Below are 25,465 nucleotides of genomic sequence, written 5' to 3'. Positions count from 1 at the left end.
CTTTAAATGATGATCACAAATATGTCTTTCAGGGTAAAATTAGTTGTATTACTTGGTCATCTGAGAACTCAGATGTTGTGGTCAGTGGAGATGATGGGGGTCAGATTATTGGATGGCAGTATCATGAAAACAGGACTGTATGTTACTGTCCTGAGTCAGCACCCATAGTCTACCTGGCATGCTCCAACCTCATAGAAACACAGGTGGCTATTGGGTTAGTATGTCAATATATATCAATGTAGTAGGAAATGCTTTTTTAGCTCACCTGAACTGAAGGTTCAAGTTAGCTTTTCTGATTACCCGTTGTCCATCATAATTCTGTAAACTTTTCACAGTTTTTACTTCTTTTCTATAACCCCTGGGTCAAATTTTACTAAACTTGGTACAAAGCACTCTTATGGAAAGGGAACTCTAAACTACCGGTACTAAAATGGAAGGCAATTTAACCCTTTTCAAAAATAGGACACGGGTCTTTAAAAATCTTCTACATAAGGACCACTGCATCAGAAATGCCAATGTTTACACCAAAGCTTGTATATTAAGTGAAGATTCTAAATTGTTAAAACAGTGACTCCAGGACTAATACTGGGGCCCCAATAGGGGTTTAAAGTTTAATGTAGAAATACAAAGGGAAATTGTTTAAAAATCTTCTTCTCAAGAACTGCAATGCTACAGTTTGTGAGATTACTATGCAAGCATCCTCAAATAATGTAGATTCTAAAATCTACAATTCCTAAAATAAATTCCTGCCCCCCCCCCTCCCCAAGTAATACTGGGATCCTAAAAGGGGTTCAAAGTTTAACAGAAATATTAGAGAAAATGATTAAAAAATTTCTTCTCAAGAATTGCAATACTACAATTTGTGATATAGCTATGGAAGTATCCTCAAATAATGTAGATTCTAAATTGTTAAAATCATGACCCCCAACTAATACAGGAGATTACTATGCAAGCATCCTCAGAAAACATAAGTTGTAAAAATTGTGACCATTGGACTAATACTAGTGCCATCTTCAAATAATGTAGTTTCTATATTGTTAAAATGATGACCCCCGAATTGATATGGGAGCCCCAAGAGGGGTTCAAGTTTAACATAGAAATTTATAGGGAAAATGTTTAAAAATCTTCTCAAGAACAACAATGCTACAGTTTGTGAGATTATTATGCAAGCATTCCAAGAAAGGGTAGATTTTAAATTGGTTTTATTGAATCCAGACTATTACTGGGGCCCCAAGAGAGGTTCACATTTCAAGTTAGAAATATATATGGGGAAATATTTAAAAACTGCAATAAAATGACACAAGGAACTGTTGTTCAGGTGAGCCGTGTTGCCAATGGGCCTCTTGCGTTGATTTTAAAAAATTATGTATTGAATGATGTTTGTCAATTTTTTTTGCTAAATGCTGCTTTATTTTCTGTACCAAAGTACATTATATTATGTGAAATTTCTTAAAGATGAAGTACTGGTATTCTTTCATTTCTATGAAGTCATAATTCCTGAAATGACATAAATGTTACAGTATTTCTTATTTATTTATCACCCAATGCATATACAATATAACTAGTAAACACGCAAACACACACGTGCACACATACATGTATATCTCTATATATAAAGAGAACCATTGCTCCTTTTTTTCACAGATACAAGACTGGAGTTGTTTTGATTATAGAGATGAAGGATTGGAGAGAGGGGCGTGTCCTACAGAGACTGAGGGGACACGACGAGGACGTCTTATGTGTGGCCTGGTGTCCCGTTCCTGGGGAAAATTTCAAAACATACCAAGATCTGGATAATCCCAACAGTCAGTCACCCAATGGTAATATTATATTGTCTGTGGAAAATATTAAAAATTCAGTGCAATATTAATTCATGGAAGCACTCACAAAACAGTAATATCCATTTGCCAATAACTTATGGTTTCATCAATTTTTGTTGTGCACCAATTTTTGTTTGGGTCTTTTGTTAAGATGATCAATAAAATTCAGTGGGCATTGAAGAAAGCAATATGATAACAATTTGTATTTGTAGAGCCATTGTCAACAAATTGATATATCCGGGGAAAAAATGATGGCCATGAATATTAATGAAAAGTACAGTTCGTGTATTTATTCTAAAAAAAATGATGTATGGGGGAAATTGTAACTATATATGATACATGTACTGGTAAATAGATTGTTTTGAAAGAAATCTATTTGTTTCAAATAAATGAAACATATTCATCTACAATGTACAACAATGAATGTACATGTATTTATAAAAATAAAATAACTATTCATTGTAAACATTTTGTTACTCTTATACATGTACTTTTCAGCTGAAGCAGATGCTGTGAAACCCATGGATTTTGGATCAGAAGGACATCTGTTGGCCTCCAGCAGTAAAGATAAAACTGTGAGGATTTGGAGCTCGCTCAGAGGGAGACAAATCGCAGTGTTCAAGTCTCCTAAGTCCAATCAGTTTGCCCGTGAGGATAAAACTAAATCGTGGTCAACTTTGTTATGGAATCCAAACAATGCAAACCATGTCTATGTCAGCTCCTCTGGGTAATTACCAGAATTTTAATAAGAAATTAGAGTTTTTTGAAAGGTGGAAGGTTAACAAATAGAAACATAAATGATAATGATATGAAGATGGATGAAAATAATTTATATCAAGACAATGAAAACCTTATCATTGTGTATTATAATTCTCAGTTGTTTATCAATTTGAAGGGGTGAGATTTTAAGGTGGAATCTTGATTCGGGTCCCTCACAGAAGCCAGCCTCCATCAGCTCTGCGAAGGTGCTCAGCCACAACCGCCCCGTCTTCTGTATGTGTGCAGGGGGACTCAACAACTCGCTCATGTGTACAGTGTCTATGGACAGACAGGTATGCTTGATTGATGATGGAGTATCAACACTTCACAGCATTAAGATGTATATTTTATATTGATATAGTTTTTCCCACAAATTTTTAAAAAGAATTGAATTTAATGTGATTTTGCCATATCTAATATTTAAAGGTGATGTGAATATGTGCAAATGAAAGGTAATGGTAAATTTAGTATAAATAATTTTGTTCATGTATTTAAATTCTCTGATGTTTAATTAAATGTACTGTTATCCCAGATCTCGCTTGTATGTATACACTTTGGCCGATATAGCGATGCGTTGAGTGATGGCACTTTTTGATCAGTGTGTATTTCACTTGCGATACGCAACAAAGATCTGAGTGGTGTATTTTATAGATCCGCCCAATTATCAAATGCATGTTGCAATAAATAAATTCATATTTATTGATATATATTGATGTTTATGTAACAGATGATATTCTGGAATCTGCCCCAGTCTGTGCCAGTTTGTGCAGTGCCCACTTTAGGAGGATTTGTGTATGCTGTCAAGACATCTCCCATTGATCCAGGTAGGTGAAGAACAGCTCTGACCCTCAGATAAAAGTTGAACAAGATAATCTGTGTTTGTTGAACATAGTGCCTCTGAAATAGCCAAAGTAAATAGGACTATCATATCAGATAATGTTTACCTTGACTTTAATCACTTTGAACTTTGCCTATTGTTTACCTTTGACCTTGATATTAAAGGTCGTGTCTTCATCTTGAATTGTTGCAAGCAAGCATCAAAATATTTCATCCATTTACCTAAGTTCAAGAGAAGGACAGAATTGGTCAAAGATTTTATGGGTCGAAAATTGATTGTTATTTTATGTGTCGCAAATTGGCTGCAATTTTATGCAAAATGGTATCTTCAGAAACATTATCTTTCACGGACCTGTTTTCATTGGGTGATTTTAGGGAGACTTGCCATAGGTGTTGGAGACAGTATGATACGACTGTGGAATATGAACAACTCAGTCAACCCGTTCGATGTCACGGTTCTCTGGCAGGGCATAAAGTCCAAGGTCACAGCAGTAAGTCAGTACACATCATGGCACTTCAATTAAAATGAACTATTGTTTGTGTCTTCCTTTTCTTGCTGTCTGTAACCCTACTTTTGGTATCTGTCAGCGATTGCAGTAGAGAGATTTCATCGGTGTTATGATTGATATGGTCTCCATTATGTTGTTCTTGGTTTACAGCTTGCCTGGCATCCAGTGAAGGAGGGACGTCTAGGATTCGGTACAGACGATGGCCGAGTGGGCGTTTTTGATACCTTGTCTAATAAGTAGGTTGTATAGAGTATTGAATTTCACTTTTCTGTCACTTTTATCTATCCCAACATACTTTTTGAGTATGACAAAAAAATTGGACTGTCAATTTTGTTTCTATCAACATCTCAGTTCACATATGATAATTTATATTATTATGTGTACATGAAAACCCCCTTTTGCTTTTACAGACCACCCAGTATATCTTCCCACTATCACAGAAGAACGGTCTATGTTGTTGCTTGGGGTCCAGCATGTTCAACAGTGTCTGGTACGGTATTTGTCCACTTTTTAATTGTCATCATATTGAAATTACTATTGTAGTGTTTTTATGTTCTTTTATTATTATATATCTATTTGTTTTTTTTATGCTTTCAGAGGAAGAAAATGAGACTTTGTTTGTAATATACAGTGTGGGAGATGGTATCATCCTGTCACATGACCCCAAAAAATTTCAGAATGAGGCCCAGGACATAAATTCAGTCATTTTCAAAATGAATGGGCCAAAGGTTTGAAGTGTAACTGATTCAAGAACGAAGAAATAAACACACTTATGAAAAAGTATTAGAATTGTATGATAGATATTTTTAGGTTTTTTTTTTCCCTAGTTAGTGTTTAGAATGATAAATTATAAAAACTTGTTTATATCAAAATTTGATAGCTTGATATTTTTACAGCAAAGAGTTCCAATTCGAAGTGAAGTAAGCTGGAATCCAGACTTTTCCTTGGTTGCCATTGGCAATGATGACGGGTGAGAATTCAAGTTACTTTTTATGAAACACTGGAGACCCACTGGTAGCATATTATGAAGTTTTATGTAGCGTCGCCTGTTTTATGAGGAACAAAGTTTGACACAGATTTTAGAAAAACGTCATTCTTTCTCTATTTAGAATGTGGAGCGTAGAAAAAGAAATTAAGCAATTATTTGAAATTGTTTTAATTTTATGAAACAAATTTAGGAACATTAGATTGTACAAACCAATTTCAATTTTCTTTAAAAGTTGTACTCAGATACGGCATATAAAATAAAGGAAGGAATCCCTTGATTTTGACAAATGAAATTAACAATGGGAAGGGGGTGTAAATGGGGCCTGGGGACAGTAACAGGGGATCATGAAAATTATGAAATTATAGTGTGTCTCCAGAGAGTTAAATGAATAGAATCAACAAGAACTTTAATATTTTGCTTCTTGTGAATTTTCCACAGCTCTGTTGAAATCTACAAGTCTGGATCCTTCAAACTATTATGTGTGGTTCATATTCATCGAAAACTAGTGAACAGCATTCAGTGGCACCCCATCCACAATGTGGAGACCTCATCCAGTCAGAAATACTATATAGCCACTGGTTCTAATGAGGCCACAATACAGATAGTGGACTTGTCATCAGTACTAGGTGGTATGTCAAACAATTTTAAATGTCACAGCATTTAATCTGCCACCATAATGAATGTTATTATTTTGCCTAAATTGTCCTGTGGGGAATGTTATTTATTACCAAATGGGTAATGTGGAATAAGATATTTATTATCACAAGGGTTTTGTGGAGTGTTATTTATTACAAAAAGGGTACTGGATTTAGTCTTGGTACTGCTCCTAAGTCTTGTGTATGAACTGAAACTAATATTTTAAGAAAGACAAATTATTGGTATTCATTAATCTCTCTTTCAGTACCTTTATTTGTTCAGAATCTGCTTTGTGCACTAGGCTATCTGATGACGGACGGACTCTTCCAATTTGTAAATCAAATCAAACTTTTTACATTGACTATGTGGTTCCAGACATTTTACATTGACTATGTGGTTCCAGACATTTTACATTGACTATGTGGTTCTTGACCTCTACTTTGACTTTGTGGTCCCTGACCTTTTACATTGACTGTGTGGTTCCTGACCTTTTACATTGACTATGTGGTTCTTGACCTCTACATTGACTATGTGGTTCCAGACATTTTACATTGACTGTTTGGTTCCTGACCTTTTACATTGACTATGTGGTTCCAGACATTTTACATTGACAATGTGGTTCCAGGCCCCAAGGTTATAAAACTTTTTTCATACTCTTACTCATACTCTGTACTCCGAGTATGTGCTCCACTGAGTATGACTTTAAAAACCGAGGTTATAAAAGTTTTGGAGTACGTTCTCCGCTGAGTACTATTAGGAGTATGCTCCAAAAGGCGATCGATGAAATTTTACGTCTCTGAAGAAAGACAGAGAACGGTAATTCATGTAAATAGTCCTGGCATGCAGGCAAACTGTACATATATTCAGATTAATTATTTATCAACAAAATGTAACACATTATTTACATGTACATATTACCTTCTCCATCTGCAAGCATGGAGATGTGTCTGCATCTATAACTTATGAATTTTTGAGCAACAGAGACGATAAATCCAGTGTAATTGGTAAAATTATCAACAAATTGTGATTATGTCAAATCTCTCTCTCTCTCTCTATCTCTCTCTCTCTCTCCTCTCTCTCTCTCTCATGAGACTCAGATAATGATTCATGCATGTGATGATTAAGTATAATTATGTTGTAAGGAACGATATGAATATAAAAGAAAGAAGTAAGAATTTACACGGATATGAAGAGAGTATTTCAACATAGAATTTAGTTCGATATATCTTAAGTTTTCCTGGCTTTTATACGATTTTGACATTTTACATGCCAGGAAAAGGTCAGAAACGACGCCAATACAAAACTGGAAAGTCACTGCCCCCAAGTGGATATCTCTTAAGATATTTAGTGAGCAGTCCCTGTATTAGGGAAAACAGGGTAGAGTTTAATTCAAAAATAGAAAGATATACTTGGGAAAATCACAAAAATACTGAGAAATCCGTTTATTTTCACACTCATATAGTATACACTTAGGAAATTATATGGGTATTCCAATTTAATTGCAACATACTTAGTATATATTTGCCTTTTAAAATTCTTGTGAGAAAAAAACATCTAATATCTTGAAGGGGTGGGGTGGGGGTTGGGGTTGGAATTGCATCAATGAACATATGCCAAAAGCCAAGGACACACATAGAGTTTCTCATTTTAATATTTTTGGGAATGTGCACGAGAGTTTAAGAAAATTCACTAATTGAAATATTTTTGAAATTTCCAATTTGAGGACCACGTTAAACCGAAACAACGTGTTCAAGGAAACTGTGTACTAAAGTTGCTGTACCCCTTTTTGTGGGGTTTTATTGATGGTTCAAGTTTTTTCTCACTTAGTCAAGGCTTGAAAATGTGTGTTTAGAATTTACATGTATATAATAATTATACATACTGTGTCATTTTTAATCTTAAGTAACGTCCATTGATATTTTTGAGCAAGCCTTTTCCTATTCATCTTTAAAATTCGAAATACATGTGTTAATTTTGATGCATTTGACATAGATATTTGGTTACTTTAGATAAAAAAGGAATAGCTATATGAATTATCTAAATAGTTACTTGCTAATAAAATTAAACAATTTAAGAGATGAATATTCCCACAGCTAAGCTATATAGAGAAAAATCTCTCACATGAAAATGCGAAGAAGCTATTTTAAGTAGTACATGTATTTTCAATCGATTGCATAGAATAACAATAATCCCCTTCAAATCTCTCTCTCTCTCTCTCTCTCTCTCTCTCTCTCATAAATTCTAGCTTTTATCATGCGGGTTATGATTAATTTAAGTGTTATCTTTCTTTTTTTTTACATAAACAAGCTTTTAATTAACTGTAAATTACATGAATTCTCAAGCAGTCGATCATACTTAATGTTTTTCCATAACTGTGTATTTAAGAATAAAATTTGATGTCATAACACCAAATTTTATTTGTAGAAAGATACTAATATAATACTTAAGACGTACTATGGGGTCACCGGGACCCACCATCCTTATATTCGAGCGTTTATAATCAAATGTTAAACCAAACAATGCATTTCACCTTACGTATACTTAGACATGTCTATGCTCTCGATGTTTTAATTCGAAATAAATAATAAAGATTGTAAGGTAGGTGATGTTCCATGGTAAAATTTCTTTAATATTTGGAAAATAAAAATAAAATATTGGTAGATGGTTCGGAATGGATACTCTACCTTCCGGCAGTAAAATTAAAAAGAAGTTGCGGCCTATATTAGACAAAGAACACATCTAGATCTCTGCAGCTACATGTAGTATGTATGGTCACCTAGGAAGCCAAATATGTACGTCATAATTTTTAAAATATTGCCAATACAAAACTCAAAAATTTGAAATATTATCTTTATGTTTACATCTAACGCCCTTTAACCTGCGTTTTAATTACTTACTGCTGATTCTTGATTACTTTCTATATTTCCAAGTAAGATTGCTTTTTGTTAACTTTCAAAATAGGTTTTTATTATCGATATTTCGAGATAAAAACAAATGAACCTTGTTCAAAATTACTCTAAATTTCAGAGCGTTTTTGACACTACAGAGGAAAGGCGACTTATAAGCCAATATTTTCCGCATGCAGACAGAAACTGTTTTATGAAAATTTAAAAAAAAACAACAATCGTATAGATAAACCACAGGAAGTAGGATTCGCCCCCCCCCCCCCCACTCACACACACCAACACCAACTCCTCTTAAAAATATTTAGTTCCAGGGGTAGATCCAGAATGTGAAGTTAGAGGGGGCGTCAGTATAAGACAGGGAGTCTGGAGAGGCCGCTTTGTGGCCTCCAGATGGTCCAGGGCAAAGTCCTGTTGGTGACCCAGGGGGCAAAGCCGGTCCCAGAAGCTCCAGGATTCTAGAGATTTTGTAGGGTAAAAAGGAAGTCTTTAAATAGACGTTTGAGATATTTCTTCTCGTGATTACCGGTAAACTTAAAGTAATAAAATTATTTACAATTTTTAAAGGTTTGTAGATTTAAGACCTACAGTCATCAAATTCCTCTGTCTTGTAGGAATCCAAGAAACATATCATTTTATTTTTTTTCTTTCGAATCACTGTAAATTAATCAGTTTAAAAACCAAGTTCAATGGGACAATATAAATTAATGAAGTTTTAATAAAAGATAACTATATATACCAGCTTATATTATAATAACAATGGAAGAGTCGTTAAAACACTAGTTAGTATAACCAATTACTTAAAGGTGGGTATATAGAGGTGACTGGTCATATTTGAACCCAAGGACAGCGTAACCAAAATGTTTTTTCCTGGGTTTTTTTAGTTACACCATTGAACACACGCGTTTTCTTCATATTGCACCATTGAAACAGTCTAATGTAGAGAAATCCCCCAAGTTAAAAAAAAAAGATAATTAAGACTCGCAAGTTGTACATTTTCTTTGCCAGAAGGAGTATGATTTAACTTTAATTGGACAATTTTTTTTAGGGCTGTGGGGGGGGGGGGGGGGGCGCCTGGTGCGACCTCTGCGACCTCCTTTACTCCACCACTGATTTACCGCTTATTCTATAGAATGTTTCCCTTTCCAAGTTTTGTGGCATGCAACATAAATGATAATTGATTAATAAGTAAGTAATAGAAAGCGTTAGACTTTTATGCATCCCCCATCCTTTGTAATGTTTAGAACTAACCTACATTTTCACTATAATCAAAAAATGGACCCAGCAAGTACATCTGATTGAAATTGATTAATAACGATACATGTACATTGATTTTTTTGTTTTAAATGATGGGGTGTATGGGTCGTATTTGACAAAAAACAGAATTCTTAAAAAGTCGAGCTATTCAACGGTAGTATTTTGTACATAGTTATACATGTATATGTACATTAATTAATGAAGCAAACTATCTAAAAGTTATTTTTATAATCTTGGTTGAAGTTCGCCCTTACTCTTAAATTCACCTCCTTTCTATCTAGATATGTCATTAATAAAATGGTAAAAACTTTCCATTTTAATTCATATACATGTAAATATGATTAAATTAGAGCGTATAATACAGCAATGTTACAATATGAACAATATTATATGTTTGCACTGCATTTTATTTAGATTAAATATCTTGAGTACGACTTTGAGAAAGCTTCAAAGCTTACTCAGAAAATCGCATTTTTGTACTCAGCCGGAGTACGAGTAGGAGAATGGAAAAGTTTTATAACCTCGATATCTTGAGTAGGAGTACGATTTGGAGCACGGAGTACGATTTTGAGTACGAGATCGTACTCAAGAAAGTTTTATAACCTCGGGGCCAGATATTTTACATTTACTTTGTTGTTCCTGAAATTGCAGGGAAGCTGCATGAGGCTGTGGATGAGGTGGTGCTGATTTCGGAGGCTAAGACTACATTGTTTGGACACAATAACAGGATTGTGGGTCTGCAGTGGAGCCCTCACGATGACAACACACTGGCCTCTGTGTCTTTTGATGGCACTGCTCGGGTAAATGACACCTACTTAAACTCCAACTTTTCTAAGAAAATTATTGGTGAACCAGTCATGTGAAGATCTGTAAATTCCATATCGTCAGTACAAAGTTTACTTTTTTTCAGTATTTTGATGTCAGCTTTTGTATACCTGTCCAGTTTTATGGCATTTAAACGAAGGTGGGGAGTTAGTCACTCTAACCCCCATTACTGACCTATATATAAGGTCAACATCAAACATGTAACTAATAGTATCACTTTACTTAAAATAAGATTAAGACTCAAGACTTAAAAATGATTTAACTTTGTGCAAATATAATTATCTAAATTGTTTGAGAGAGAGGAGAGAGAGAGGGGAGAGAGAGAATAAAATGAAAGTTTCTCTTTAGGTTGTAAGTTTTCAGATTTTACCTGATATGGACACATATTAAAGTCTTGACGTGAAGGTATATATAATTGCAGGTTTGGGATGTGAGTAAAGGTCAGACGATTGCCAGTTACCATGGACACCGAGGTCGTCTGCTTTGTGTGCAGTGGAGCGGATCTGATCCAGATGTAGTATTCACAGGTGGAGAAGACTTTACGTTCCATAAGTGGAGAGTTTCAAGGAATCCATACTCTGCAGAAGATGATGGTAAGGTTATTTCATTCTTATAAACTAAGGTTTATTGAGTATTCTAAAATCAAAATGTGTTTTGGTCCTTAAGTGCATCTGTCTGTCCATCAATTATCTCAAGTCCAGATCAAAGCAGATCTATGTAAAAGAAATGCTTATTATTCCCTTTATTTTTCCCAGTTAAGATTGAACATGAATCATATCAGACCTCTGTGAAAATTTCTTGTTAGGTCATAGCAGTGAATTTACATTCCACATATTTTTTGCATGTAAAATGTGTTGAAATCTACTGCATACATAACACAGATAGGGTACCTACAGGTTTACTTATATGTATTATTATGATGTCACAAATGTTGAATGCTGCTAAAATATAACATCACAAGAAATAATTATAGTTCACACTTTTGGCTGTTACAGTGGCTCTTACATAAAATTAAAGGTTCTGTGACCTTGAATCAAGTTTCTAGCTCTAGGGTGAAAATCTTTTTGAAATCCAGATTTAGACCTTATACTCTCTTTCCTTTACCCAATCTTGCTCAGACGTAACAAAAGATAGCATTGAAGTATTTTGTGTGCAATGGCCTTGAGCCAAGTTTCTTTGTTCAGTGTCAAGGTCATTGCAAACCTCTGTCTAAAATATTTGTTCTGACCTTATTTTCTGAGTTCTTGGCCTTATTTGCCATATACTTTGCTAGTTAGAGAAAGGGTATTGAAATGATGTATTTATTATCATATTGCCAGTCAGTTCAGTTTAATTTGTGAAAGTACTAGACATTTGCATGTGATGAATCACATCACGTTTACAAAGCAATTTTTTAATTGAATTTGAATAAAGAAGACATTTGTGATGGCCATGCTTTATTCACTTACTAATTTGCTTTGACACATCTAGTACATCACATCAGTAATTAAAAACAAATTCATATATATTATCCACCTACGCTATCCCAAGTACAGCAGGGTTGTAAACTATTGACATTTCTCTAGACATGTAAATTGGGAAAATTCAATTTTATCAGTCTCTTGGGGTCTCTGCAGCTGTAATTAATTATGACATTGGGATCACCCAAGGCCGAAATTTTTAAATAAATAAGTTCATGACACATAATTCATTAGCAGGAAACCCAATTTTTTGAGGTTTTGTTTTATCAGTGGAATATTCAGTAAAAGTGATCGAGAACAGCACTTATAGAAAATAATTCTAATCATTGCTATAGATTGTCTATAGAGATATTTTAATGTTTAATGAAGAAGACAGATTTGTCTTTTTGATCTTTGTGTTCTTTTTATATGTCATTGTTTGCACTTAAGTAGAGAACTTATTGAAATGAGTTGATGTGTCTCTGACCTGATGCATTTCATGAGCTTCATATCACCCATCAATGTCGTCTGCCCAGTCTGCCGTGTTTAAACTAGCACTGAATCCAATTAAGTCCAAAAGAGTCAATGCACTCTCATTGCTTTATTTTTTTTTTTGCAATAAATTTAGAACAAAGGTTTAAGTATTTCTAATGATTAAATGCTAAGATACAATGCTCAATTTTATTATCAATTAGATAATATCTGGAGAATCAATCTTGCTATGTTACAAGGTCCTGTGATTTTATAGAGCCTATGTTAATATCATGATGTTAAAATCTGATCCAAACCTCAGTAACCTTGACCTTCACTGTGACCTTAAACTATTTATTTTGGCTAGAGGTCAAGTCCATGACAAATATCTATTAAAAATCATTGTTTGGAGCTGATTTTCTCTCCCCTTGGTCCCATAGTTTTGTCTGAAAACTAAAAATGTGAAAAAGGGTCAAGTAAAAGCAGTTCTCTATAAAATCCCACTCGAGGCACTTGAGAAATTGACCTCCATGCCCCATTTCAAATTTGTTTAAATAAAAACAATTTGAGGCTGATACTCACTTTCTTTCTATGAAAACAATCTAATTTGAATTCTATTATTAAAAAGTGAACACATTTCGACAGAACTATTTAAAAAAAAATCATAGTTTTTGAGTGACAGTGAAGTTTCCGTGAAGTCTGTCTTTCTTGTATTAATTTCCTGGGATTGTATATTGAAAGCATTACAGAATATGAAACATATTAGCATCAATAAATTTGTTAGGTTTTCTCCTTTTCTCCTGTTCTTGTTTTCTTCATTTTTATGAGATACTGACTAGGAAATATATAAATCAAATCACTCACAACTCAGTAAATCTAGTTTTGGTGCATCTGTTCGTCTGGAAGTAAAGGAAAGCTAACTCCTGTTAATGTTCCTTGCTCTGTATTTATGCCTTTAATGATGTTTTTTAATTTTAAATTCTAAATTTGTTAAAAATGATAAAGTTATTAATATAAAAGTATGTTTGGGTTGCATGATAATTTTTTTTTCTGGTGATTTTTTGATGTGTAGGATTTCAATATTTGAATATTAGTGCCAAAAAACTTTCTGGGCTGTTGCATACAGGTTGCATGCCTTCTCTCTTTTACCGGTTATTGTAAGTCAAAAAAATGCTTTTTTCAGAAACAAGATTAAAAAAGAGAAATAAGTTACAATATCAATAAAGTATTGTGCATATAAAACTATATATACACAAAATAATACTTTATTTGAAGATACCAAAATCTTGTACAGCTAAAGGGAAATAATAAATTGAATGAAATTTACCTTGGTAACCTTATATTTTTTTCTTTTAAATGAAAGCAAAACATTATATAATAACATTTTTTATCTGATCAAAATATGTATGTTATATTAAAGCTCAAAGAAAGAAAAAGACAAAATCTAGAGGAAGAAAGAAAACTCTAAAAGATGCAGATGACAAAAACACTTCCAGAGAGGTCAAGGGGTCAAAGACGGATCATCCAGAAGAGGATAAAGGGTCAACTCAGCATAATGAGGTGATTGTTACAGAGTCATCAGTTACCTTGGATACCAGAACTCAGGCCAGTTTGGATGAGTTGCTACTGAAGAAAAAGGCAGAGCTGGAAGGAACAGAATATATGCCTAGTGAAGGTTATAGTCCTTGTTTGGTTTGTGAATTGAGGAATTGATAAATCTCAAAAAGTGTTTTTTTTTCTGTTTATTTTTATGAAAAAGTAACCTTACCTAAGACATAGTGTAATTATATTAAAATTCTGAAAGAAATGTTAAAGATGGTAAACAGAGAATGTTAATATTTTTCTAGATCTCTGATCTAAAAAAAAAGGATGAAAATGTAGACTTTTGATTCAATAAGAATGAAGATAGAAGATAGGATTGGTTGATACATTGACTTTTTAAATGGGATCTTGTTTTCATAGACATTGAAGCACTACAGGTTCCTAGGGAGACTACTATAGAAAAACAAAAGCAGAATGCAGCTATTGTGCAACCTTCAAAGAATCTGATGGACACTGATTCATCCACAAAGAGCAACGAAAATAAAAGTAAGAGAATCTTTGTATCATTGATATTGCAGAATGAATATGATCATCTCAGAAAATTGATTGCTTTGTAAGCAGAACAGTCATATTCGATATTGAATAATGTGATCAACACTACAATTAAGGAACAAGAGTTATGCAGGTTATCGGAGAAAAGAGAGCATGAAGTTCATCAATATTGCTGAGCAAGCAAAAAAGTCATAAAAAAGATGGAGTCTTGACAATAACTCCAGCATAAACCCATCGGGGAAATTAACTTTTATAGTCTATAGCCCGGTTGCTACTGACCCTATCTGGGAGTTGGAAACTGGACTCCCAGTCGGAATGTTATAATGGGAGTACTTGAGGCTGCGTAAATAGAAGTGGAGGTTCTTTTGTTGTAATTTTAGCGCCCTAAGAGGTCTATCACAGTTGCACAAGACCTTTTTGAACTGATTGGGTTACCATACTTTTCTTTGCACACTGAATTGCTTGTGCAAATTACAGAAATGATGAAGCATCATTTGGGGCCATAAAGAATCATTAAGGGGGATAGAATATCTTTGATTACAATCTAATGGATGCAGTAAATTATCAAGTGTGTATAAGAAACCTCGATAAAATATAAGTGTTTCAAATTACAGGTATGGTGCAGAGATGAATAAGATATTGCTATTTTAATAAAAACGGTATATTGAATCTGTTGGCAGAGATAAATTGGATCTTTGATAAGTTGAGGGCATAAGTACCAGGTTCTAGTAAGTACTGACATACAAGATACTGAGTGATACTTATCCATCATATATGTGATGACAGTCAATACTGATATCAGCACATATTTGGTGTGCATCTAATATTTCATGATTCCTGTTTCCAACACATTTTAGCTGTATGCAAAGTTATATCTTACATAAGGGGTTAAATCTAGGGTGTGAAGATCTTTAACCCAATATTTGCTCTTAATTTACTTATTCACAAAAATGTGGTGGCTGGTTAGTCGATAAAGATTTTTGAACTTCAGGGTTTTTGTTCTTGCTAATAAAAGGAAAAGGTGTGTTCATCTAAAAAATTCTTATGTGAATTTTCTTGGTGTGACTGCAGATGCCAAGTAAAGCTTATTTCATTTTTTTTCCTTTTATTCCTCTGTTGAGGATAAATGCCAGAATTTGATTTATAAAAACAGTGAAGATTTTTATATGTAGTAACAATCAAAATACCGTAATTGTATCCACAATTTTTTTTTTAAATGAATACTTGTGTGTCAAATGCATTAAGCTTTAGTTTAGAGTCTAGGGTTGTAAAGAAAAATTTTTTTTAATTAGTCTCCTACTTTCTCTGTTGTGTTGCAGACCCTCCCCCATCCCCCCCCCCCCCTTCCTTCAAGCTCAGTGAGGTGACTGACAATATCAATAAAACGCATCTTATGGTACTGAGTTTTTCATTTACTCTAGATTCCTAATTAAACAAGAAGAAATAATTAACATCGATGTGAATTTGTGAGAAGCTCCCCTTGCTGATTTTAAAATGAGGGCAGTCTTGCACTTTTGTGTCCTTGGAAACTTTTCCTTTGACATTCTCTTCACAACCATGTCAAGAAAACAAAAGCAGCACTATGATAACACTGTATTCTGTTTGTATTTCATTTTGTCCTAGTATTTTCTGAACTCACCCTTTGATTTTTAGATACTTCAGTTTTGAATGTCTGTGGAGCATTGATATTGTCATGCTGATCAATGCATCTTGTTTTAAGAATCAAACAGAGATAACTGATTGGTTATAGTGTCAGAGAGATCACTTCAGTGTCATTTACAAAATAAATTCATCTGTTATTCAGTATACGATAAATTTTTTCAAATTTTATCATTGTTTTTTAAAGAAAGATTTATTCTAGAATCTACCATTTATTAGCTTCCTGAGACATCTCCAGGCATGACTCTATCATTAGTTTGCTGAAATTCCCGGGACTCTGCTTAATCTTATCCAAAAAACATTATCAAATGTTAAGGAGACAACTTGTCTTGCTGCTTTAGCCGTAAGTCACGTGGATTTTTCTCTGTATTCACATTGTGCAGAAAGTTAAAAAAAAATCATACCATTTCTTTGAACAGTAAAATGTTTTCCTTGATTATTTAATGCTGCTAAGAAGGTGGGTTTATAATAGGCCTAAAGTTTGTAAATAAGAAATATCGTTAGCAAATTGTACATATGTATGAGCTAGAGATTCACTTCATAAACAGAACACGTCTAAGTGTTATAAGGAACATTTAAAAAGTTCAGAGAATGTGTATATATACTTTTGTTTTAGATTTGGAAGTGAAAATATGAGTAATGATACACTTTAAGTATGATATAATTAGCTTGATTCTGATTCCCTGTAATTTTTACCAAGAGAGAACAGGGATTGGATCTCATGACTTTATGCTCGGCAAAATGGGTACTTGGTATTTTTCCTTTCACAGCAAATTCAAGGGAAAGCAATACTTCTTTAAAATCTAATGTTATGTTGAGAAAAATGAAAAGATATTTAAATACTCATGTATAAAAAAAAGTTACTTCTAAGGTTTAACTTTTAAAGCAATTTCATGGTGACAAATTTGCAAATCTTTGCATTGCCTTTAAAGTTTGCATATATTTCTACCATGCAAACATACAATGTATCCATTGCAGGCTTTCTGTTGGATTAGGGTATACTTTCCTATCATCAGGCCCCTAGCTGTAGTAATTAACTTTTATTAACAATATCCAGTAATAAGAAATTCAGCAATATTTGAAAGTTGTATGTTTTAGGAAATGACCATTTATTTAAAGTCAAATTAACATAAAAATGTATGTGTATATATTATGTATGTACTAAGTACAGAATACATATTACAGACCATTCAACCCTATTCGCACTGTTTGTTACTATTTTATTTTGTAATCATCAGGTAATTTAAAAGTTTCACAAAAGTGCAGAAAACCTTGTAAGATTTGTGTGACCTGGTTTCACATAGTTCATAATTGATTCAGGAAGACAATTTCTAACAACGCACTAGATGCAAAACCCAAATCCAACTACTGAATGGCCTAATCAATAGATACTGCTTAGGACTAGCAGCCTCTAATATCCTGCCTTTACATTTTTTTCTATCATGACCTACATCATTTTCTTGGCTTTAGTGGCTAGAATTTGCTTAGATCAGCATTTTTTCACTTTGATATCTGTTGACCTTGGATGCCATGGCAACAGAGTTGACTGTCTGTTGGTTCAGTTGTTGGCTGCGGAAGTCAAGAGTTCAATTTCTGTTTTATATAAAATCAATGAAGACCTCATCTATGATTTATTGGAACCATAAGTGGCCTAACTACTGACCAGGAAAGCTATTTTTTTCCTAATTCAGAACTGGGGCTGTGTTATCACATCTATTATAATCTCAATTGATGTTCATTTGGCAATTTGTGCTGGTCCTCCACAAGAAAGAAGGAATAATTTGTTCAGTTTCCTCAGAAAAGTAAAAGTACAAAGCCTCCTGAGTAATGGTCCAAAAAGTGAATGTTATTTACAAATGGATGATTAAAGTTGGTTTACTTATGATTTAAAAGGACTTCTGCAGGGCTTCATCATTAACCTGGATAGACTCAATTTCCTCTAGCCCATAAACTTGGATTATTGAATGAATTTTTACAATGAAAACTCAGTCTATATATATTGCAGGTTAAATTACCAGTCTGAGATATTGTATTTAGGTCTGATGATTCATTTGTGGCTCACTGTTAAAAACATAGTTAAATCACAGAGATTTTATTGTTAAACAATATAACTTTCAGCTATTACAATCAGACATAATTTTAATAGCATTACTAAAAACAGGGGTTGCAATATACAGCAAAACTCGAATATAACAAACATAGATATAACGAATTTACAGATAATAAATAACGAAATCATTTCCTGGCACAGTTTTTATATAAACCTGTAGAAGACTGCAGTATATAATGAACACTGCTATAATTAATTTACGACTGTACCGAAGTAATTTCAAGACCCTTGCTTGCAAAATTTTAAAGTATTTCATCGTTTATATATTCCAGTATTTTCCATTACAAATTTTTTCGAGAATTCATGAAATTTTAAGATGTATATACAAAATGCTCAAATTCAAATATTCAAAAAAAATTTGAAGTGAAAGTGCTATATTGACTTTTTTGTAAATGACGGTTATATTGATTTTATAACTTACAATAGATTGAAGTTGACTGTCAGCGGAGTATTTTATAATGAATTTGCTCTAAGATGTAGATCTAATGAATTTGTTATAAGTGTATATTAATAAAATACAGCTTTTTTCTATGGTCTTCTGAAATTGTCTCTAAATGAGTTTTGCAGTACAACTTTTAAGTCTATTGATAGAAATTTTTGTATCTATAGTAAAAGCTAATATAAAAACAAGATGAACTATAAAAATACAGACATGTAAGCATAATTTAACTTTACTCTTTTGAAGCTCTTTATCAAGTATATCTTAGGTTAAGATCAAACACCAAAGATTTTAGAAACTGATATTCAAATGTTAAAAACATAAATCGGTCAGTAAAAGATCATTTGAACCTAGTCACTCATTCAGGTTAGCTAAATTCAGATGCACCTTTGCACACCGTAGTAAAACAAAGTGGTGTACTTTTACTCTAACGGAGGTTTCCATGTCAATCAATGTGATGTTAAGAGTTCTGAAACATAAAAATCGTGGAGATGTTAAATGAATTTTGTTTGAGTTGCTTGGTGCAGTTTGAATTTGACAGCAGATTGTTGATGACATTGATAACACAGCTACGTCTATCCTGGTCTGCTTCAGTGGTGATCAGAATAGGTAATGATAGTCAAAATACCTCTCAATAATGTAGAGGCTTGTGACCATAAACTTCAGGGTAAAAAATGAAACAACCAATAAAAAAGACATGGGTATTAATCTTTAATAAGGAGTATTTTTCCATCAGCGTTTTTTAATGGTTTGTACATGTATATCGTGGAACACTGGTTATCATAATTATTAGTATTTATGCATTTTTGTAAAGGATTTAATTCTGTCTTCAGAATTTTGTGCATTTTTCCCTTCAAAACAAGTAAATAGAAAGCTATAGGTAGACTTCTGATGAATAACTTTCCTTATTCAAAATGTTGGTGTTGAATTTTCACTTTTGTCAGTACTACCAGGGTTTCAGCAATGAATGCATGAATAATCAATGTATCATGGATGCCATTGCTAAAACCATTATTTTGAAGATAACATCTTTATCATAGGATAAAAGAATTGGGTTCATGACCAGTATTGATAAGTTATACATGTATGTTGTGTTCCACCCACTAACTTGAAATTTATGGTTTTATACGCAAAGGACTTATCCATCATATTGAACAACACAATTGGAACAGGAAAGTGAGAGCTTGTATGGAATATATACACAGTTGGTTTATGGCTCAGCCATTTGAATAAGATACATTTTTATTCGTAATACATTCAATTTTAGATCATTTGACAAAGGATGCGAAGAAACGAAGATTATCCAAGCCAAAATCTCTATTTCCATTGTGTGGTCGTCATGAAAATCGTGGAAGGGAATTGGTTTTGGAGGACATAGTTGTACTGGCCCAAATCATTTATGGTAAGTTGTATGAGATGTATTAAAAATGTAGAAAAAAAATTGAATTAATTCTCTTTATTTATTTATCTGATCTGTCCCTTTTGAATGTTTCAATTAAGTTAGATTTGCAAAACTTATTTCCCTAGGAATCCATAGAATAGAAATATATTTGATTACAATTCAACCTAATACTCTAGAGTTTAAAAAAAAGAAAAAAAAGAAATAGACGCTTCTGTATATTTTCAGGAAATAGATTAGCAGATTTGAAGGCTTTAAATTTTTTAATATTGCGGGATACTGTGAACCAAGAAAATTTCGCAAGATTGGCAAGAGCTTCATTATCACAAAAGTTTATCACCGCTAACCAGCTTTTTTTGTATATTTGTTATAACAACTAGAAATTTAATTGCAAAAAGTTACTCATCGAAATCAGTTTATCGCCTGAAAAATTGCAAAATAATGTCGCGAATAAAAGTTTGTTTACAGTAATTGATTTTTCAAGAAATAACTAAATTATGAGCAACACAAATGATTAATCTTGTTTTTTTTAAATCCTTTTTATTCTAAACCATTTTTTGGTTTTTGTCAATTACTGAGTTCTCGTTTGTTTAAGCTATCATCAGTGGTGATTTACCTCAGCTGTTGTTTAATTGATTGGATTTTATCAGATCTGTTTTGAAGGTTGTTAAAAAGAAATTTCCTGCATTTAAAAACACCTTTATAACAATCAACACTGGTACACAACACATGCAGATTGTAATTTAATTTAGATAAAGAGTTTTTTTTATTATGCCATGCAAATTGTCAAAAAAGTGTCAGCTTTACTAGTTACACTAATTATTACACAAACTGTATGTAGGGTGTCTGCAACACTTATAAATGTGATTACAGTTATAAAAATAATGTCAGTTTCGTATTATTTACAGTTATATCATTAATAAGGACCAACACACAATTTGTCAGACAGTGTCAGCCAATGTAAATACAATTAATATCAGTAAGTAATCAGCATTATTGATTACTGTAATCACTGCTATAGTATAAGTGTATCAGAGGATTTCATCAATGCTGATAAATAAGTTGTCACTGTCATTAGCAATATTGTCAGTATTCAGGTGGATAATGTGTAGAGTAAGTGTGTTGTCACTGTCGTTTTCAAAATTGTCAGATAGTTGTCAGCAACATAAGTAATTGTAATCTGAATCATTACACACATTGTCAGTAGATGTCAGCAACATAAGTAATTGTAATCTGAGTCATTACACACATTGTCAGTAGATGTCAGCAACATAAGTAATTGTAATCTGAGTCATTACACACATTGTCAGTAGATGCCACCAACATAAGTAATTGTGTCCTGAGTCATTACACACATTGTCAGTAGATGTCACCAACATAAGTAATTGTAATCTGAGTCATTACACACATTGTCAGTAGAGGTCAGCAACATTGGCTTCTGTCATCACTGTCATTTTTTAACTAGGATGTATGCTACACTGAATACTGCAGTCATTTTGTCAATAGACATCTTGTCAGTGGTGACGCTTACACTGTTGAGCATTGAATCCTTATTTTTTTTTAAGATATGGTCTTATAATGCAATAATGGTGTGTGCATACAAAGTGAGGTGTTAGTGCATAATGAAATTTTGTGATTTTAAATTAATGCTTATATTTACATTTTTTTAATTAACATTTCTTGCCTTGTCTACAAATAGGAGTTATACCTCAAAATTACTGTATTATGCAATGGGAAAGCTAAAACTAATAATGCAGAAACACAAGTGTGATCTTTGGTTTTTGCCTGTGAATTTGCCCTTTAACAGCATTCAGTGTTTGAGACATCACAATAAATCTTATCATTTAACCTTTAAGAACACTGGTTGTGATATGGGGTTATATCTGTATCTGCGGTAACTTTCCAAACACTTTACATGCCAAAAAATAAGGAATGTAAATATTAATACTTGTCTCCAATGCAACCCATCAGTGGTGAAACCAACACTAATATTTGTAATCCTTGTCTTAATACACAATTTACTTGTGGTGAACTAACACTAGTCAATGTATTCCTTGTCTCTAGTGTACACTACCTGTCAGTGTTGACACCAACACTAGGTAATTGTAATCCTTGTCAGGAGTACACAACCTATCTGTGGTGGCATCAACACTAGTAACTGCAATCTTTGTATCATTACACATGTCAGTGGTGGCACCAACACTAGTAAATGTAATCATTGTATCATTACACAACATGTCTATGGTGGCACCAACACTAGTAACTGTAATCTTTGTATCATTACACAACATATCAGTGGTGACACCAACTCTAGTAACTCTAATCTTTGTCAGGAGTATACAAACTGGCTGTGGTGGCTCCAATACTAGTAACTAATCTTTGTGTCATTACACAACCTGTCTCTGGTGGCATTAACACTAGTAAATGTAATCTTTGTATCATTACACAACATGTTGGTGGTGACACCAACTCTAGTAACTGTAATCTTTGTCAGGAGTACACAACCTGGCTGTAGTGGCATCAACACTAGTAACTACAATCATTGTATCATTACACAACATGTCAGTGGTGACACCACCACTTGTAACTGTAATTGTTCTATCATAACACATTTCAGTGGTGGCACAGGCACTAGTAACTGTAATCTTTGTATCATTACACAACATGTCAGTGGTGGCACCAACACTAGTAACTGTCATCTTTGTTAGGAGTATACAACCTGGCTTTGGTGGCTCCAATACTAGTAACTGTAATCTTTGTGTCATTACAGATGTCAGTGGTGGCACCAGCACTTGTAACTGTAATCTTTGTATCATTACTTAATATGTCAGTGATGACACCAACACTAGTAACTGTAATCTTTGTATCATTTCACATGTCATTGGTGACACCAGCAGTAGTTACTGTAATCATTGTCAGGAGTACACAATCTGTCTGTGGTGGCATCAACTCTAGTAACTGTAATCTTTGTATCATTACACAACATGTCAGTGGTGGCACCAACACTAGTAACTGTAATCTTTGTTAGGAGTATACAACCTGGCTGTGGTGGCTCTAATACTAGTAACTGTAATCTTTGTGTCATTACAGATGTCAATGGTGGCACCAGCACTTGTAACTGTAATCTTTGTATCATTACACAATATGTCAGTGATGACACCAACACCAGTAACTGTAATCTTTGTATCATTACACGTCATTGGTGACACCAGCAGTAGTTACTGTAATTATTGTCAGGAGTACACAATCTGTCTGTGGTGGCATCAACTGTAGTAACTGTAATCTTTGTATCATTACACAACATGTCAGTGGTGACACCAACACTAGTAAGTGTAATCTTTGTCAGGAGTACACAACCTGTCTGTGGTGGCACCAACACCAGTAACTGTAATCTTTTTATCATTACACAAGATGGCAGTGGTGACACCAACACTAGTAACTGTAATCTTTGTATCAATACACAATATGTCAGTGGTTGCACCAACACTAGTAACTATAATCTTTGTATCAATACACAATATGTCAGAGGTTGCACCAACACTAGTAGCTATAATCTTTGTATCATTACATATGCCATTGGTGACACCAACACTTGTAACTTTAATCTTTGTATCATTGCACAACATGTTGGTGTTGACACATTCTCTAGTAACTGTAATCTTTGTCAGCAGTACACAACCTGTCTGTGGTGGCACCAACACCAGTAACTGTAATCTTTTTATCATTACACAATATGTCAGTGGTGACACCAACACTAGTAACTACAATCATTGTATCATTACACAACATGTCAGTGATGACACCCACACTAGTAACTGTAATTGATGTATACTAACACATTTCAGTGGTGGCACCGGCACTAGTAACTGTAATCTTTGTATCATTACACAACATGTCAGTGGTGACACCAACACTAGTAACTGTAATCTTAATTAGGAGTATACAACCTGGCTGTGGTGGCTCTAATACTAGTAACTGTAATCTTTGTGTCATTACAGATGTCAGTGGTGGCACCAGCACTTGTAACTGTAATCTTTGTATCATTACACAATATGTCAGTGATGACACCAACACTAGTAACTGTAATCTTCATATCATTACACATGCCATTGGTGACACCAGCAGTAGTAACTGTAATCATTGTCAGGAGTACACAATCTGTCTGTGGTGGCATCAACTCTAGTAACTGTAATCTTTGTATCATTATGCAACATGTCAGTGGTGACACCAACACTAGTAAGTGTAATCTTTGTCAGGAGTACACAACCTGTCTGTGGTGGCACCAACACCAGTAACTGTAATCTTTTTATCATTACACAATATGTCAGTGGTGACACCAACACTAGTAACTGTAATCTTTGTATCAATACACAATATGTCAGTGGTTGCACCAACACTAGTAACTATAATCTTTGTATCAATACACAATATGTCTGTGATGGCACCAACACTAGTAGCTATCTTTGTCAGGGGTACTCAACCTGTCTGTGATGGCACCAACACTTGTAACTTTAATCTTTTTATCATTATACAATATGTCAGTGGTGACACCAACACTAGTAACTGTAATCTCTGTATCAATACACAATATGTCAGAGGTGGCACCGGCACTAGTAACTGTAATCTTCGTATCATTACACATGTCAGTGGTTGCACCAACACTAGTAACTGTAATCTTTGTATCATTACACATCATGTCTATGGTGGCACCAACACTAGTAAATGTAATCTTTGTATCATTACACATGTTGGTGTTGACACCAGCACTAGTAACTGTTATCTTTGTCAGGGGTACACAACCTGTCTGTGGTGGCGCCAACACTTGTAACTGTAATCTTTTTATCATTACACAATATGTCAGTGGTGACACCAACACTAGTAACTGTAATCTTTGTATCAATACACAATATGTCAGTGGTTGCACCAACACTAGTAGCTATAATCTTCGTATCATTACACATGTCAGTGGTTGCACAAACACTAGTAACTGTAATCTTTGTATCATTACACATCATGTCTATGGTGGCACCAACACTAGTAAATGTAATCTTTGTATCATTACACATGTTGGTGTTGACACCAGCACTAGTAACTGTTATCTTTGTCAGGGGTACACAACCTGTCTGTGGTGGCACCAACACTTGTAACTGTAATCTTTTTATCAATACACAATATGTCAGTGGTGACACCAACACTAGTAACTGTAATCTTTGTATCAATACACAATATGACAGTGGTTGCACCAACACTAGTAACTGTAATCTCTGTATCATTACACAATATGTCAGTGGTGGCACCAACACTAGTAACTGTAATCTTT

General features: G+C 33.8%; 1 protein-coding gene across 1 annotated transcript in view; it reads left to right on the top strand.

Moving 5' to 3' along the window:
* LOC128193134 (uncharacterized) overlaps window positions 1-25,465 on the top strand; it is a 102,456-nt gene that overhangs the window by 33,849 nt on the left and 43,142 nt on the right. The window contains exons 40-55 of the mRNA XM_052866408.1: window positions 33-214; window positions 1,645-1,820; window positions 2,319-2,547; window positions 2,716-2,872; window positions 3,307-3,403; window positions 3,792-3,907; window positions 4,076-4,161; window positions 4,336-4,415; window positions 4,523-4,653; window positions 4,822-4,895; window positions 5,352-5,542; window positions 10,361-10,509; window positions 10,956-11,127; window positions 13,865-14,119; window positions 14,407-14,532; window positions 20,014-20,148. Of these exons, the coding sequence (XP_052722368.1) occupies window positions 33-214; window positions 1,645-1,820; window positions 2,319-2,547; window positions 2,716-2,872; window positions 3,307-3,403; window positions 3,792-3,907; window positions 4,076-4,161; window positions 4,336-4,415; window positions 4,523-4,653; window positions 4,822-4,895; window positions 5,352-5,542; window positions 10,361-10,509; window positions 10,956-11,127; window positions 13,865-14,119; window positions 14,407-14,532; window positions 20,014-20,148 (2,356 nt within the window). The remainder of the gene's footprint in view (window positions 1-32; window positions 215-1,644; window positions 1,821-2,318; window positions 2,548-2,715; window positions 2,873-3,306; window positions 3,404-3,791; window positions 3,908-4,075; window positions 4,162-4,335; window positions 4,416-4,522; window positions 4,654-4,821; window positions 4,896-5,351; window positions 5,543-10,360; window positions 10,510-10,955; window positions 11,128-13,864; window positions 14,120-14,406; window positions 14,533-20,013; window positions 20,149-25,465) is intronic.

The sequence above is a fragment of the Crassostrea angulata genome, chromosome 7, assembly GCF_025612915.1.
Source record: "Crassostrea angulata isolate pt1a10 chromosome 7, ASM2561291v2, whole genome shotgun sequence".
In the NCBI taxonomy this organism is placed as follows: domain Eukaryota; kingdom Metazoa; phylum Mollusca; class Bivalvia; order Ostreida; family Ostreidae; genus Magallana; species Magallana angulata.
This window is presented reverse-complemented; position numbering and strand designations above follow the sequence as displayed.